General features: G+C 43.4%; 2 protein-coding genes across 7 annotated transcripts in view; one reads left to right on the forward strand and one right to left on the reverse strand.

Moving 5' to 3' along the window:
* Positions 1–6,346, forward strand: part of LOC127053232 (histone-lysine N-methyltransferase SETMAR) — a 57,368-nt gene extending 51,022 nt beyond the window's left edge. For all 3 annotated transcript variants that reach the window (XR_007774966.1, XM_050957603.1, XM_050957605.1), the window contains one exon: positions 6,163–6,346. Coding sequence is in view for 2 of the 3 variants with exons in the window: in XM_050957603.1 (XP_050813560.1) it covers positions 6,163–6,248 (86 nt within the window). In the remaining variant the exon portion in view is untranslated. The remainder of the gene's footprint in view (positions 1–6,162) is intronic.
* SUMF1 (sulfatase modifying factor 1) overlaps positions 1–15,373 on the reverse strand; it is a 353,454-nt gene that overhangs the window by 309,304 nt on the left and 28,777 nt on the right. For 3 of the 4 annotated variants that reach the window (XM_050957526.1, XM_050957523.1, XM_050957525.1), the window contains 4 exons: positions 7,164–7,246; positions 4,624–4,746; positions 3,510–3,624; positions 2,121–2,234 (listed from right to left, as the gene is read on the reverse strand). In XM_050957526.1, the coding sequence (XP_050813483.1) occupies positions 2,121–2,234; positions 3,510–3,624; positions 4,624–4,746; positions 7,164–7,246 (435 nt within the window). The remainder of the gene's footprint in view (positions 1–2,120; positions 2,235–3,509; positions 3,625–4,623; positions 4,747–7,163; positions 7,247–15,373) is intronic. The other variant, XM_050957524.1, reaches the window with a different exon arrangement.

Consider the following 15,373-nt stretch of genomic DNA (forward strand, 5'->3'; position numbering starts at 1 on the left):
AGAGGAGAAGGGAAGATTCCCCTTTTTTTTGTCTTGTGTAGAATTGCAGGGTAAGAATTCTTGGCAATAAAATGAAGTAATATTAAAATGAATGCACACAACATTTGACTGTATATGCAGCCATGAGTCAGAATTAAAAATGCACTTGCAACTGCTTCCAGCAGATCCAAAGTTCATGCTGCACCACACACATGGACTCTATATGGCTGATCTGCTGAAGAACTGTCATCTGAAGTCTCTGGTGACTAGGAAGTAACCTAGTTCTCATTTATACTCTAAGTATTCCCTGTACTAGTTCAGCGTGCTGAAAATGTAGAGGTCTCTGTAGAGGACAAACAGCATGAGGGGAAGAAAAAGGTCTTGGGCCAGCACCAGCCCAGTGAGAGCAATACCAGAATAGTATATGAGTACTCAAATCTATATCAAGCAAGAAAAACTGAAGGTTTAAAAATTACTCAGTAAAAGTTAAACATGCATAACACAAGGAAGAAGATTAGGCCACCTTCTGTCCTTTATCCAATCACAAACATCCTGTATTGGACAACAACATGACTGTTATTTGTTAGGGGGTTTTGGCATATGCAGCCAAAGTTGCCTCCTAGATACTTTGGAAGGCAACAGTGAGCCCTACGCTCTGGAATGAGACTGACTTCTCTTTGCTGGCAACATTCTCTTCTTGAAGAGGGCAGGACACAAGGACTTCTGCAATCTACTGAGAAGACCGTGGGGGAGAGATAGCTCAGTGGCTTGAGCATTGGCCTGCTAAACCCAGGGGTCTGAGCTCAATCCTTGAGGGGGCCACTTAGGAATCTGGGGCAAAATCAGTACTGGGTCCTGCTAGTGAAGGTAGGGAGCTGGACTCTGACCTTTCGGGGTCCCTTCTAGTTCTATGAGAGAGATATATCTCTTTATATTATTACATAAGCAGAAATTACGATTTGCTCATGTTGCCAGCAGTTACTGTTCTATGAGCAAGGGCTGTGATTATGTCAAGCACCAACTAAGGGAGATCATAATAATCATCATATATTGCCGTGTTAAACGCGTGTCAGGGGAGAGTACTGCAGTTCACTTCCTAGGTTTAGCTATCTTTGATCAGAAGAGAAGTCAAGGTATAATGCAGAAACTTGAGTCTGCTGAGAGAGACCGGAAGAGGAATTCACAGCACAAAAGCTGTCAGTCAGAGGGGCTCTCACAAAAAGGTGACATAGCCTATACTTATAAAAGACTCCCAAAGAAAAGGAATGACTCATCCGTTCCAAATTAATATCCTGACTATGTAGAAGCTACATCTTCCAAAATGTCATTTAATATTTGAATCAACTGGTACATTCAGGACTCAATACGCCTTAAAATCATGAAATGAAATTGTTTAATATATCAGTCTACACAAGTAAGTTGTAACCTATGATTTGCAACGGCCAGGGCAATGAGCTCTGCCATTTTCTTGGATCATACATTTTTCTGTGCAGTTCTGTTACATCTTACTCTCTCTTGGGGTAACCAGGAAGAGATTGTTTTTAGTAATCTGCACACTAAGTCTTAGGGTACATTTACACTACTCACTGGATCAGCAGGTAGCAATCAATCTATCAGGGATCGATTTATCGTGTGTAGTGTAGACGTGATAAATTGATTCCCGATCGCTCTCCCGTCAACTGCTGAATTCCAGCTCGGCGAGAGGTGAAAGCAAAGTCGACGGGGGTGCCGTGGCTGTCGATCCTGCGCCGCGAGGACGCAAAGTAATTGTAAGTCGATCTAAGATACGCAACTTCAGCTAGGAGAATAGCGTAGCTGAAGTCGACATATCGTAGATCGATCCCTCCCCCCTAGTGTACACCAAGCCTTAGTGCTTACAAGTCTGATGCTAGGGTAAAAATATTCGATTCCCGGACCATGGATGGACTTGTAGAACTGACATCACACTAATTAGAAAATGCTACAATGTCACTGTAGAAGGTAACAACTTCCAGATGCGATATAGCCTGACTCACCAGAACCTGGCCAATCCCATGCATGGCATGGAGGAGAGAGCTAAAGGTTTTAATTGAAGATAAAGCAGAGTAGCAAAAAGGCATATCACAGCACATCTTCTATTAAAAAAAAAAAAAAGTACTCACTGGGTTGCGAGTTTCCCCTGCAGAATGATGAACAGCCCACCAGTCAGATGTCCACTCCCAGGCATTTCCCACCATGTTGTATAAGCCATAGCCATTTGGAGGAAATGCTGTAACCTGGAGTGGCAATAATTTGAAAGATCATTTATTACAGCCTTGTGGCATGAAATAGCGTTTAACTCCTGATGACCAACAAGTTAAAAATTCACTGACTAGATGTTCCTGCTCTCAGATCTTTGAATCAGAAACTAGTGAGTTAACCAGGCAGAAATACAGAAGCTCAGGAAGAAGAAAGCTGTTTTAATCAGGAGTTATTCTCAGAGACAAGGGTTCAGTATTGTATCTACAAAAGCGCTGAACTATGAAAATCCTTTATTTTTTTTTTAAACAATACAAATTCATCATTGTTATGGACAATGACGACATATTCTCAAGGTTTCCTCCCCCAACTCTTACAGGTACTATTGTTAAACCATAAATTATCTTCTTGCTGACCCTGTTATTGTTAGAGCGAGTGATTTAATTACAAGATGACAAATTCCGACTAGCAGCTGTGAGCAGATGCTGGGTTATTTTCTAATCTACATGCCAACACATAACTGCACTTTGCATTAATGGGAATTAGACTCCAGTGGATCATTGTGAGACTAGTTGACATCCCCATTTGTGAATGCCAGATTTCCCAACAAGAGAATGGAGAGTCTCCCAACTTCTGCCTGGGCTGACTTCCCTTCTAGTCACCACTTCTCTTAAACAAACTAGCATTCACAGAAGTCTACATATTTACAAGACAAGACTACAGCAGGTATTTCCTTTGCAAGCATTAGAAACTGTGTGACTTCCTTGCGATGAGACACTAACCTTTATAAATGGAAGTTCACATCTTCCCTAATAAACAGAAAAAACACCATTCCAGAAGTCATGAAACTGAGTACCGGTATTTCCCAGACTGCTAGTCAAAGACCCCGCTATGTCAAAACGCATTTTGTTTATACAGGGCAAGTTATGCCATACTCATCAACCTGAAAGCATTACGTATTTTTTGAGTCAGAGGCAGAGATATAGCTAACTTTAGTGAATCTAAGAAGTTAAATGCAAGTTATTTTTAGTCTCCATTTCACACTTTGTAGGAATAAATATATAGTGCTTTTTTCCATTTTAAGAGCGGTGAGAACTCTGCATGATGACAACCTTAAAGACAGCCTTTTCCACTGTAACACCCAGGGTTGGAATTAAACATCCTGTAGCTTGAAAAGCTGAAATTGCGAGAAGCGTCCTTCCGGTGGCAGACATCTATTGAAAAACCTCATTACCCATCACACTGGGTGTACCCCTCAATTCGAAGAGCGTTAGTTTAGCTGTAGTGTTGCTAATGTACTCTGACACACTTACTGGTGCAGTTCCTTTGTATCCATCCTCTCCAGTATTGCTAATCGGGAACTCTCCCTGCCAGGTATTGGCATAGTGCTGACCTTTTGGCTGAAGCTTATTGCCCCATGGGAAAAGTCTGTTGGAAGAAACACAAGAGACAAGCTGTCAGAAATATGGCTAGCCTTTAGAGTTAGAGGCAACATAATGGAAAAAGGGGAAGGGAGAGGACTGCTACCAGTCTCAAAAACTATTTTGAATAGGTTAATCAATGAAAAACTGCCTATCTAGTTCATGTCGGGTACACAAAAATAGTCTGAGGAATGCAAGTGCTTGGTCAATGTTTTGTACTTATATGGTTGTCTAACTAGGTAGCACTACTGCTATTAAAAAAAGTAAGTTAAACTATTTTAAGTAGAGTTGATCCTAGAAAATTAAACCTAACTTCTATCTTTGTCAGTTGTTTTTTTTAATTGGAGCTACAACAAGAAAAATTACAAAGTAAATATTCTTTACATAGTTTACATTTGAGGAGCCGGACATATAGAACATATACAATCCGTGTTCCAACTCCATCTGTATAAATGCACAATGTTTAATAAGCCTTAAAAGGGATGGTGGTTCTTGTATTGCAAATGAAGCTCTGCAGCACAATCTGCTGTTCTATGAGATAATGTTTTAGGTTTAGGATATACAAAATGACTGACATATGAACTGAGTAGTGTCTGTGCAATGAAAGGAATTATGACTACTTGAGCTCTCATCCTCTCTACTCCCCTGCCCAGTCCTTTTTTCATCTCAAACTGGCTTTCTCTGACTCTGACCAATTTTGGTCTGGCGGCAAGAGCTTTATACATCACATCTCCCGTCACCTGCAACAGGATTCCTACATCTCAATCACAGCCTTGCTGCACTGTGTCTCTTAGTTATTATTTAATTCCAACCTTATATGCGACTGAAGCATTTTCTGGGATATGCTTTACACAAAGGATGCTGTACAAAATAAAACAGTGTTACATTTACTGCAAATACATGTGCCTGTGCAAGAAAAATGTTAAGGACAATAAACACTGCTTTTCTCTGGATGATGAAATATCAGAATCTTATACATTCACGAGGGAATAGTCTTGACAAGTACTTATTCTCAAGGCCTCCTCGACAGCTGTACTCCCATTCAGCTTCTGTGGGTAATCGTTTTCCCGCCCACGTGCAATACGCTACAGCATCATTCCACGAGACATGAAGAACTGGATGATCCATTCTGATGAGCAACAAAAGACACAGAATGAGGACATCACCACGGTCAACCAGCCTCACAGCTATACCCCGCAACAGTGCAAGCACCTTAATGAAACCCTCCCCAGACCATGTCATTATTTAATACCATGGGCCGTAGATTGTACATGGAATGTTTATATCCTTCATGCTAGACTTCAGTTATCTCTGAAATGGGTGCAAAGGTTAATTTATTTTCTGTAAAACTATTGAAGTAAATACCAGAGCAAGGCATTAAATCAAGAACACCACATACAAAGTGAAGAACAGCAAGTGTCAGAATAAGGAATTGAGGTGAAGGTGAGGGAGGGGGAGATTTGTATATAACAGCAGGTTGCACCACAGCTATGCACTCTACCCACAGATCCAGTTTACTCTTAATTTCCCCCATCGTGCCCATTTGCATCCTCACCCAGACTCAATTTAGGGAGGGGTCTGTAGAGCTACCAGCCACTAACTTATCCCATTGGCTTCAATGAGAACATAGCTTATAAGCACCTCACAGGATCAGGCCAAAACCCCTTCGAGGCTGCAGTGTTAGCCCACATTTCTGCAGTAGTTTTAATGGTAACTCATTAGAAAACAGAGTCAGAGGAAGAGCAGTCTCTGGATGGGGCAGTTTAGGTTTGTAGAGTTAGATAATTTTTAAATCATTTTTGCTGTTTATTTTGATTCTCTCTTTTCTTGCCCTTCCCCCCTCAAATCTGTTAAAGAAATTTACTTTGGGGCGGGGGAGAGAAAGGGAGGTAATGGCAGGAGAGAATACAGGCCAACCCCTCACGTCACCTCAAGCCTCTTCAAACTTCACCATTTTGGAGCTGCAGTAATTTGGTAACGCAAGCAGGGCTTTTTAATGCAAACTTCTACAAATGACTTCCATGCTTCCCGTTTTATTCCATACACAGTCTTGCTCATACATTCCCAGCCCCTCCTATCCAAAAGGGACTGTTTCAGCCCTCTGAGACGGAAGGTCTCATTTATCTGGTCACAAGACCCCTGCCCTCTCTCCCTCACCCCCCCAATACACACACACCTCTTCTGCCACAAACCTCTAGCAGAGGGAGCTACCATCCTGCTAGTAGGGGCTTCTGGTACAAGAGTTGAAGGCTCAAGGCTTCCGACTCACTGTATTAGTTATTGGTCTTCCTTTCACTTTTCCTATTCACTAATTCACATCTCCCAGCCACCACTAATCTCCAATCTTTGTTCCTTTCTCTACCTTTTAGACTATTTCTCTGTGATGGGAAGTTTGGTCATTATACTAGGCCAGGCTCACAACCAACTCCTACAAAACATAAGGCTCAGAGGGCACATTTCCAAAGCTGTTAACTGCTATGACCTAAATCTTTCTTCCTTATTTTTTTCTTGTCTCTTGATACCACTGCCTCTATTTTTGCTTCAGATAATTTCTCTTTATTCCCCCGTGGAGAGCAGATGATGTGCATCAGCCATCAAATGATGTTAAAGAGATGCAGCCCCCGTCCTTAAGGGATCCAATACGTCAGCTTCCACAAGACATAGGCTGAAAATAAATCTGCTTTTTTAAAAAGGTAACCCTAAATACATCAGTGAGATTGAAACTTTGACTAATCTCTTAACGTGAAGTTACTGACCGTGTTTCATCATAATTTCTTTAACAATACAGAAGGACACCAAACACAAGCTCCTTAACAACAACAAGATTTACATCTACACAAAAGCGTATCACTCTGCAGCATTACTCAAAGATCACCACTGAAGTATGTACCCTCATTTTCCTCATCCCAACAAACTCAGTGATAAAACTTATAGAAGGGCCTACCCTCTCAAGTTATTTAAGTCCCATTGACTTTCACTGAGAATTAGGGTCCTAAATTGCTTAGACAGTTTTGAAAATTTTATTCCTCCCCACAATATTCTGAGCCGTTTTCTATAAAACAGATAGCATCAGAATTCCTGAACCATGGAGCACACTCAGAGGATACCTTACATACAGCTCTTTTATAATGAAAGGGGTGCAGCAGGGTTGGGAAGACAAATCAATCCAGAGCATCCTCTGCTGATCTCAGCCACAATGCTCTCTCAAGTGGTCAGGTCCTAGACCATCAAAACTGAACATGACACCTAAAGTCTGATCAAGCTTCAAATCAATACAACGTGCCCAGCTAGTGTATTTTAACTAACCGTGACAGAGGTCGTTAGTTCTTGCAAGTGCTAATGCTTTAACTGGAGCAAATGATTAAGAAGTCCCAATTATAATATTATATGCAAAAGAAAAAAAATACCATCTATACACTGAGAAGCAATAGAAAGAGCACAGCGAGGAGCCCATCTCTCATCATGCCTCCCACCTTCCGCGCTGAGTTTCTACAGACACTTAAAGTAAATACCACAGTTCAAACTGCAAGGCCATGTCTGGCTCACCTCTTTGAGATATCAGAATCTGGTCCCTCAGGTTGCCTCCAATTAGCTCCTTTAACAGGCATCCACCAGGGAGCAGCTGCAACCTGAAAACAGGCCAAGCAGAATCAAGAAGAATGTTGTAGGCCTTCTCAATTCCCAGTCAGAGGCTATTCTGGGAAACATCCATGTGACAACAGGGAAGAAATGACTACATCTCATTTTTAAGCTCACAGCTCTGAAGCCTGTCTACTGTCTCCAAACCCACTGTGCGGAAGATCATCTCTAACCAACTGAGAGCCATATGTTTAGTCTACAGTATTAACGGCCAAACAAAAGCCAGTGCAAGTATGGAATAATACACTATGGAGAAGAGCAGCGGGGAAATGAAGTGACTGAATCTGCAAAGTTCTTTTAATGACTGCTTTACACTAGTATTGACCTGCTTCAGATTTTGAAGGGATTGAGAGGAGTCCAATGTTTTCCCAAGTCTCTGATGTTCTGAAGTGCAGCTCACTTCCTGAAAACACAATCTTGAGCAGGCTATTCATGTCTGACAGTTCTGTCCTCTCACCATTTTCCAGTTGTAATATTTGAGTCCTGAAACTATTTGTGAAGCTTACCCAGGTTGTCTTACAGACTATTTTAGACTTTTTTGAGCACATTTTGTGGTAAATAAGATGTCATCTAAGCATCACAGCAATCTCTTTGCAGTGCTATATGATACTATATCCTGTCCGGGGTATGGCTAAAGAGTTCATTTTTAACTTGTTCACCAGTTTGGTCTGGCAGCTTCTAACTGTAGAATCAATATTTTTGGGACAATTAAACACCCTGAGGACATTCCTCAATTAAGGTCAAGACTTCCATTTAGCACACTTGTCATTTTCCTTCCAGTTAATTAAACTCACTAGTCTGGATCAGCAGTATTTGCTATCGACTTCCAGTAGCTGGAGACAGACAAACCACAAAACAATCTCAGTTTTAATATCTTGGCAAATGCAAACACTTCATGACTGCATTAATGTGCAGTGTTTCTCTAAACACACAGTGGTAAGTTGTTTCTTTAGTTATAGTTTAAGGATCATAAAATTGTTCTTACTTCAAAAACAGCTACAAACAATACATACAGAAGAGTTGTATTACAGCTTACATATAAGCTATTGCTTCCTACTTCAACGAAAGCACTTTGTGGAAGTTGAGGCAAAAAGATAATGCCTGTTTACGTCACAGGAAGTACAAGTGGCAGAGCTAAGTGAAGTAACACAGACTTGCCCCAAAATGGGTTAGCATAGTAGGCTTTAAAGAAAGATTATTACATATGCATATGAACAAGAACATCCACAGTTATATTAACTAGGATAAGGAAAATCATGATGTGTAAAAAAAAAAAAAAAAAAAAAAAAAAAAAAATCTCAATGCTTTAGTATGTAAGTAACCAGCAACTGCCTAGGGTGAACGAAGGCAGTGTAACCAGTGGATAGAGCATCAGACTAGGGCTCAGGAGACAGATTCTATTCTGCCACTAGCCTCTTGGATGACCTTGATTAAGTCACTTCACCTTTGTTCCTTAGTTTCAGATAACGATATTGACCTTTGTAAAGCTCTCTTAGATCTACTGATGAAAAGCGCTATATAAGGCCAAGGTACTAATAATGAGAAACTTCCCTTATGAACAGTTTATTCTATAACAGTCCATCTTGGAGTTACTTCCTGTGAAGGATGTGCTACTGCCCCCACTCAGAGACAGGGCACTAGATTAGGTGGATACGTGGCCTGAACCAGTACGATCTGAAAGCTAGCAGCAGCTTCCCAGGAGAAACATGATGCCTTTGATGCTACTTGTACCCACGGGGATTAGCAGTGAGGAGGGAAAGGTTTGAAAAGGATAATTAAATGTTTCAACCATACGTGCTCTATGGTCCTTAAATAGATATTTCAGAAGTGGGAATAAACGGCAGTCTGACAAAAGGAAGTGGTTAATACATGGCAAAGGCACACTGCTTACACTTGCAAGACCACCAAATAAATGAATCCTCACAAAAATGTGCAACATCATTTTCCCCAACTAAAAGTGGGATTTGAGCCAAAGGTTGATGGCTAAAGGTCTTGCCCTAAACTGGGATTTGCTGACTTCTAGCCCTGAGGTCTACCTACCACACTACGGACCCTCTCCACTGAGGAGCCTCGGAATATTCTTGAGTTGTGCACAAGAGCACTTGATCCCCTAGAACAAATGTTCTCAAACTTGGGGATAGGCCCCCCTGAGGGGCATGGAACATATTCTGGGAGGAACAAGCAGCTTTGGAGGAGGACTTACTGCGCATATTTTACCCACAGCCATGAATAACTAGCAAAGCTGATTTCTCCAGACATATCAAGTCCTCAGCTGGCACTGTGCATTTGACGCTAGATGCTGCTGTGCATTGTGACAAATTTGTTCAACTTGCATGGTACGTTAATCCCTCTGTTTCAACAGGGTTTTAGTTGTAAGTGTTGACCACAATCACTGTTCTGCTTTTGCTCTTATTACAACAGACTGTTGGTTCTGTTTGGATCAGTGCCTGTTTTTAATATTCAATGAGTTGCATGATTTTTTGGTAATCATATGTACTTGTGTGGCAGGAGGAAGAGGGGCATAAACTACTACATGATCAAATACGTTTGCGAATCACTGCCTTAGAGGCATGGTCGAATTCCAGCCAGAGAGATAAGACTAGAATTCTCTGTGGAAGGGAAGTGGTCACACATAGGTGTCTGAAACACTTTCCTTCAAAATGCAGGAATAGAAGATGTTTGCATTAAGTGCAGAAGAGACAAGGACAGTTCTCAGCAGCCTGGAGATCAAAGCTTCCTATCTCACAGAGTGGGTTCCATTTAAATTTGGCCTGTTTTTATATTATATAACATAAGGCAATCACAACTCTCAAAGAGCTAGTGTTTATCTCCCAGTCTGACAACTACAAAAAGGCAACAGACACGCTAGTGCAGCTCAGGCACGCTAGTGCTGTTCTCATTTAGAGGCCCTGCCCTTTCTGAGAAGTGTAATAGCACACTTAGCCTCCCACTAAACTTGGTGACTCCCTTATGGAGGATTCCAATGATCTCAGCTGGAGGAAAATCCTCCACTTTAGACCCCCAGTTCACTTTCCCCAGCACAGACTGGCTGTAGTTTCATTTACTAGTATCAGAATGAGCAAATTCTAAAACTGACACTATAGACTACATTTAGGCTTAAAGACTGATTGTACGCAACTTTCTTGCGGTTTTTCCTTGTCTACTAAATTTTCTATCTTTGACTCATAGCTGGGCTTCAATCTTTTATACTATCTCCATTTAAGAACTGGTGGTTACTGAAAGTTAAAGGGCCGTTCACGTGCCAAGAGAACTTGACAGAACCTTACTTAGAGCTCATCAGTAGTTTCACAGGAACTGAAATGCACATTGTGACATTTTTCTAAGAAACTGCTAGCTTTAAAAAGATGAAGGTTGTAGTGGACTGTTGTATCCTTAACCAAAACAAAAACTTGCACGTGACTAAGAAGCCACTTCATGTTTCTTCATGCACAAATAGCAAAAACATGTTCTCAGTTTGAATGGTGTATGGCAACATAGAAAGAAAAAAAGTCTCTCTTCTGTTTCTGGTTGTGCTGAACTGAACACCAAAGGGCTGCCAGTTTTTGCAATCAGATTTTTCAAAGATATACAGAGGCAGAATGCAAACGGGATAACAAACTATAGGCTAGGTATACCACAATCTCCAGTTTAGCTTCCAAATGACAATTAAGTCAATCATGTATTGACATCATCAACTAATATGCATTAAGCTGTTCTTTCCAAAAAGAAAAGAAGTATATGCATTTCAAACTTCTCAGAATGCTTTAAAGCTTTTAATAGCTCTAATTCTAATCAGCACAAAGGCTAATTTGATAAGAGAATATTTAAATAAAGATGATACAAAGAGTTCAAAGCATCAGTTGTTGGTCATTGGGGGCAACATACAGAATATAGGGGGATGCTGGTATTTGGGAATTGGTTAGCACATAACATATACAGTCTGTAAGGTCCCCCAATGCAGGGTGTACGGTGGGTGGTATCAGGAAGCAGTACGGAAGCAGTGAAGGTACATCGCTCATACAGTGGGTTATAGGCAGTCATGGGTATAAGTAAGTGGGCCGGGTAATGGGGACAGGATGACCCTCACATGGTGGAATCTAGTTCAGTGGCTTTAGGGCTTAGGGGATATGGTTCGGTAAGGGGGGTTTATAGGCCTCCTCCCCCCCGTGGGTGCACAGAGCCACGCCGGCTCACTCTTGGTATTGGCGGTGGCCGGTGATGTGCTCTGTGTAAATGTCCCTAGACCACCGGATAGTGTCCGAGACCATCAAACGTTTCATGAGCCGTGCATAGCGACGGCCCACCCCACAGGCCCTAAGTACTCGTTCATTACAGGGGTCCCAGGCACCCAATGCCCCGACTATCAGGGCGTCGGTGTAAACCTCGTAGCCCTTTGCCCGCAGGATGTCAGCCAAGGGGGCATATTTTTCAAGTTTGCGGGCTCGGGCTTCGTGGAGGGCCAGGGTCCTGTTCTCAAACGGGATCGTCACGTCGACGAGGATGATCTTTTTCCATTCCTCGTCCGTGACGATGATGTCCGGGCTCAGCAGGCTGTCGGTGTCGGGGATGGTGCGGTTGACTGCAATATCACCCAGGTGTGGGGCAATGGCCTTCACCAGCCGGTCCTGGACAGCGTTGTGGCGCAGCTGCCAGGCTCTGGCGTGGGGTTTGCAGCTGCACAGGACATGGGGCAAGGTCTCCAGGGCGTATCTGCATTTCCTACAACCCCCATCATTTAATACTGCAAACGTTCTCATACCACTAAGGAGCTCAACTGCTTTCATAATGCCTGACATTCTCATGCTTCAGACCTAGACATGTGTTCCATAGACTGGGTGACAGATTCAGTCTGCAAAAACAGAACATATGCTGCTGAACAATAAGTCCAGAAGGGATAATTAAAGAAGATATCAACCATTTCACTTTGATTAACTCTTTAATCTGCAAGATAGACCACAGGCTCTCTATTAGCAAAAATTATTATCTATCTTAAAAAAAATAAAGACTAAGGGCACATCCACACTGGCAAAGTTACAGCCCGGCAGTTATAGTGCAGTTCAGAGAGTGCTGAAGTAAGACTGCTATTGTGTGTTCACACTGACAGCTGCCCGTGCAATAGCGTGTTCACACTTGTGGCACTATTCAGAGCAGTGCACTCTGGGCAGCTATCCCACAGAGCACCTCTCTCTCTTTTGCCACTAAGACTTGTGGAAAGGCGGACGCGGTTGCGGGGCATCCTGAGTCCTGTCCCAATGCCCTGCGATGCACTGCTTTGCATCCCAGCAATCCCTGTGCTTCTGTCCACATCTGGCGCCATCTTTCAGTGGTCTGTGTTCTGCACACCCTGCCCTGCCTCTTTTTGGCTGCAGGAATGGAACCTGAGCTGTTGACAAGAATACTATTCGCACTGACCAACACGTCATGAGTGGCAGTGGAGTTATTCCTTAAACTACAAAGGCAATAGGAGTGCGATTTTGATCTAGCCACACATAGTAGCTATGACATGAGAATGCATCATAACCTCCCCACACTTTCCACAGGAGGTGATCATTATGGAAAATATCTCACTGCTGAGGGTGAGCAGGGAATCAATGGAAGGTCTTCTCCAAGCCTGCAGCTTCCACCCTGGCCCCTACGTGGCTACCCTGTGGGCAGTTTTGCGCCCCCTGTGATGGCACAGTGGCACGAGAAAGTTACCATTAATGCAAGAAACAAAGCAGCTCTGCTGAGAAACCTGCGGGAGCGAACTGCCCAGTATCTCCATGAGTGTTTCCTGGAGATCTGAGGGAGATTCACATGAAGTGAGGGAGTGTATCAACAGCTTGTTCCACCACTCAAACTACGCATGAGGTGGGAGACAAGCCTGCTTTCTGCAACCCTCCTTCCCTCCTACCCCCAACAACTTGCTTCAGCAATTCCCAAAATCAGATCCACATACCAGGGGCCTCCTCTCCTGTTTGCGCTTCACCAATATCCAACTGCTGTGACTGGCTAGGCTCCTCCGCGGTAGAAAAGAGCTCCTGACTGCATGCATCTCCGGCCTCCGAGTCATCCTCTGCCTCTGGTTCCCTTCCCCCCTCTTCATCCAAGATTGCCTCTTCCTGTGTCAGTCCACTCTCGACAGGCAACAAAGTATCCACAGGGGACTTAGCAGTGGAGGTGGGGTCACCACTGAGCACAGCGTCAGCTCTTTGTAGAACCGGCAGCTCTTGGGCGGAGCACCAGAGTGGCAGTTTGCCTCCTGCACCTTGTGGCAGGCGTTCCACAACTCCTTGCTTTGACCCCACACTGCAATGTGTCCTGGTCATGACCCTCTTCATTCATGCATCCAGAAATCTGTCCATAAGTATCATAATTCCGACGGCTGGAGCGCAGCTGGGACTGGGCAGCCTCCTCTCCCCAAACACCGATGAGGTCCAGCAGCTTGGCATTGCTCCAAACGGGGGATCACCTGATGCATGGAGCAGGCATGGCCACCTGGAAAGATGCGCTGAGACCACTGCATGCATCACCGAGCAAACAGGAAGGGGACTTTTAAATTTACAAAGGAATGTATGGGGTGGGGATGACGGTTGGTCACCTGAGGGTAGGCAGCAGAGTTCAAACTGATGGCCAGAAAAGGGAGAAAAGGCATTGTGGGACACCTCCCAGAGGCCAATCGCAGCGCTGTGATCACCATGTTGTCTACACTGGCACCGCAGCGCTGTAGCCACAGCTCAGACAGCTCTACGCCTCTCATCAAGGTGGCGTTTTTTTAAGAGCGCAGTTTCTGCGCACTAAGTGGCTTGGCAGTGTGTACGCCTTGGGAGCCACAGCACTCAAAGCTGCTTTACTGAGCACAAACTAGCCAATGTAGATGGGGCCCAATAAAAGACACTTTTGTTGAAATGTTTGTTCAAGCAGTTTAAGTGGATAACAGCTCTGAAAACAGGACAACTATTTTGGTAACTATAAGGATGTCGTTTTAGGAAGGCTCAACAGTATAATACTTTATATAGTTGGCTCAATCACCTGAATAGTTACATTCCCCACACTCTCTGCTACAGAACTAAAATCTCTAAGAAACCAGAGTGAAGGCTACAGTACACTCCTCCTGAAATTGTGCAGACAGGCGGACACCATTTAATCATACTGCAAAGAGAATAATTAATAACAAATTCACTCCTACAAGTTCTCCCACATGCATGGAGCAATTTGCGGAACTGAGGCATAGTAACCTACTGCCACCTTCGATTAAAAATGAAAAATGTCTCAGAGTCCAATTTATTTTTCCAGAAGTGTTTGGGATTCCTTTATTCTACCAATAACCTTACTGACTTCAGTGGGACAAGTCAGCAAAACCCAGCAGATGACTCTGGCCTTCGGCAATAATATTGTCTAGTGATCCATTCTCTTTAGGCAGGTTAGGGATTGGAAGTGCTGCACTACCAAGGTTGGAAACATTACAGGAGAAAGTTCATTTGAAAAAAATCAAACATTCCCCTTGGGTTTCTTTAAATGATCATGAAAAGATTTCTGTTCATCTTGGGTATGTAACAGTTTTAGAACACTCATTTGCCCCAAATTTTGGCTGACTACATCCCTCCAAATAAAAGCCTGGTAACTTGCTTTATGGATAGTAACACGTAACTGAGTAACCCAGGTCTGGCTTATGAAATCTCATTTCTCAGGACGTGGTTCTTTAATCTGTTCTGTACATCAGTTTGCAACTGAGGCTGAATTTTTCATTTCACCCCAAATTCTAGTTCAGGGGTAGTCAAACTTACTGATCCTCCAAGCCATATATAACAATCTTCAGAAGTTCAAGAGCTGGGGCAAGCTTACCAGAGCTCGGGGCTTTAGCCCTGCTCCTGCTGAAGCCCCAAATCTCCCTCCCCATTGGGCAATAGCCAAAGGTGACATGTGGGACCTCTGCCAGGATTTGCTGGCCCAGCTCAGTCGCATGATGCTGGCGGTGATGGTGGTGGTGCTGCTGCTAGGCCCTCTCCCTCAACCCCTGCACAGCAGCTGCTGGAGCCAGCAAGCTAGGAGCTGCGACGGTGGAGAGAGGTAGTGAAAAGATCTGGGAGCTATAGGGAGGGGCCTCTGGGTAAGAAGCTGGACATGCCTGGGGGAGC

This window comes from Gopherus flavomarginatus, chromosome 6, assembly GCF_025201925.1.
Source record: "Gopherus flavomarginatus isolate rGopFla2 chromosome 6, rGopFla2.mat.asm, whole genome shotgun sequence".
In the NCBI taxonomy this organism is placed as follows: Eukaryota; Metazoa; Chordata; order Testudines; family Testudinidae; genus Gopherus; species Gopherus flavomarginatus.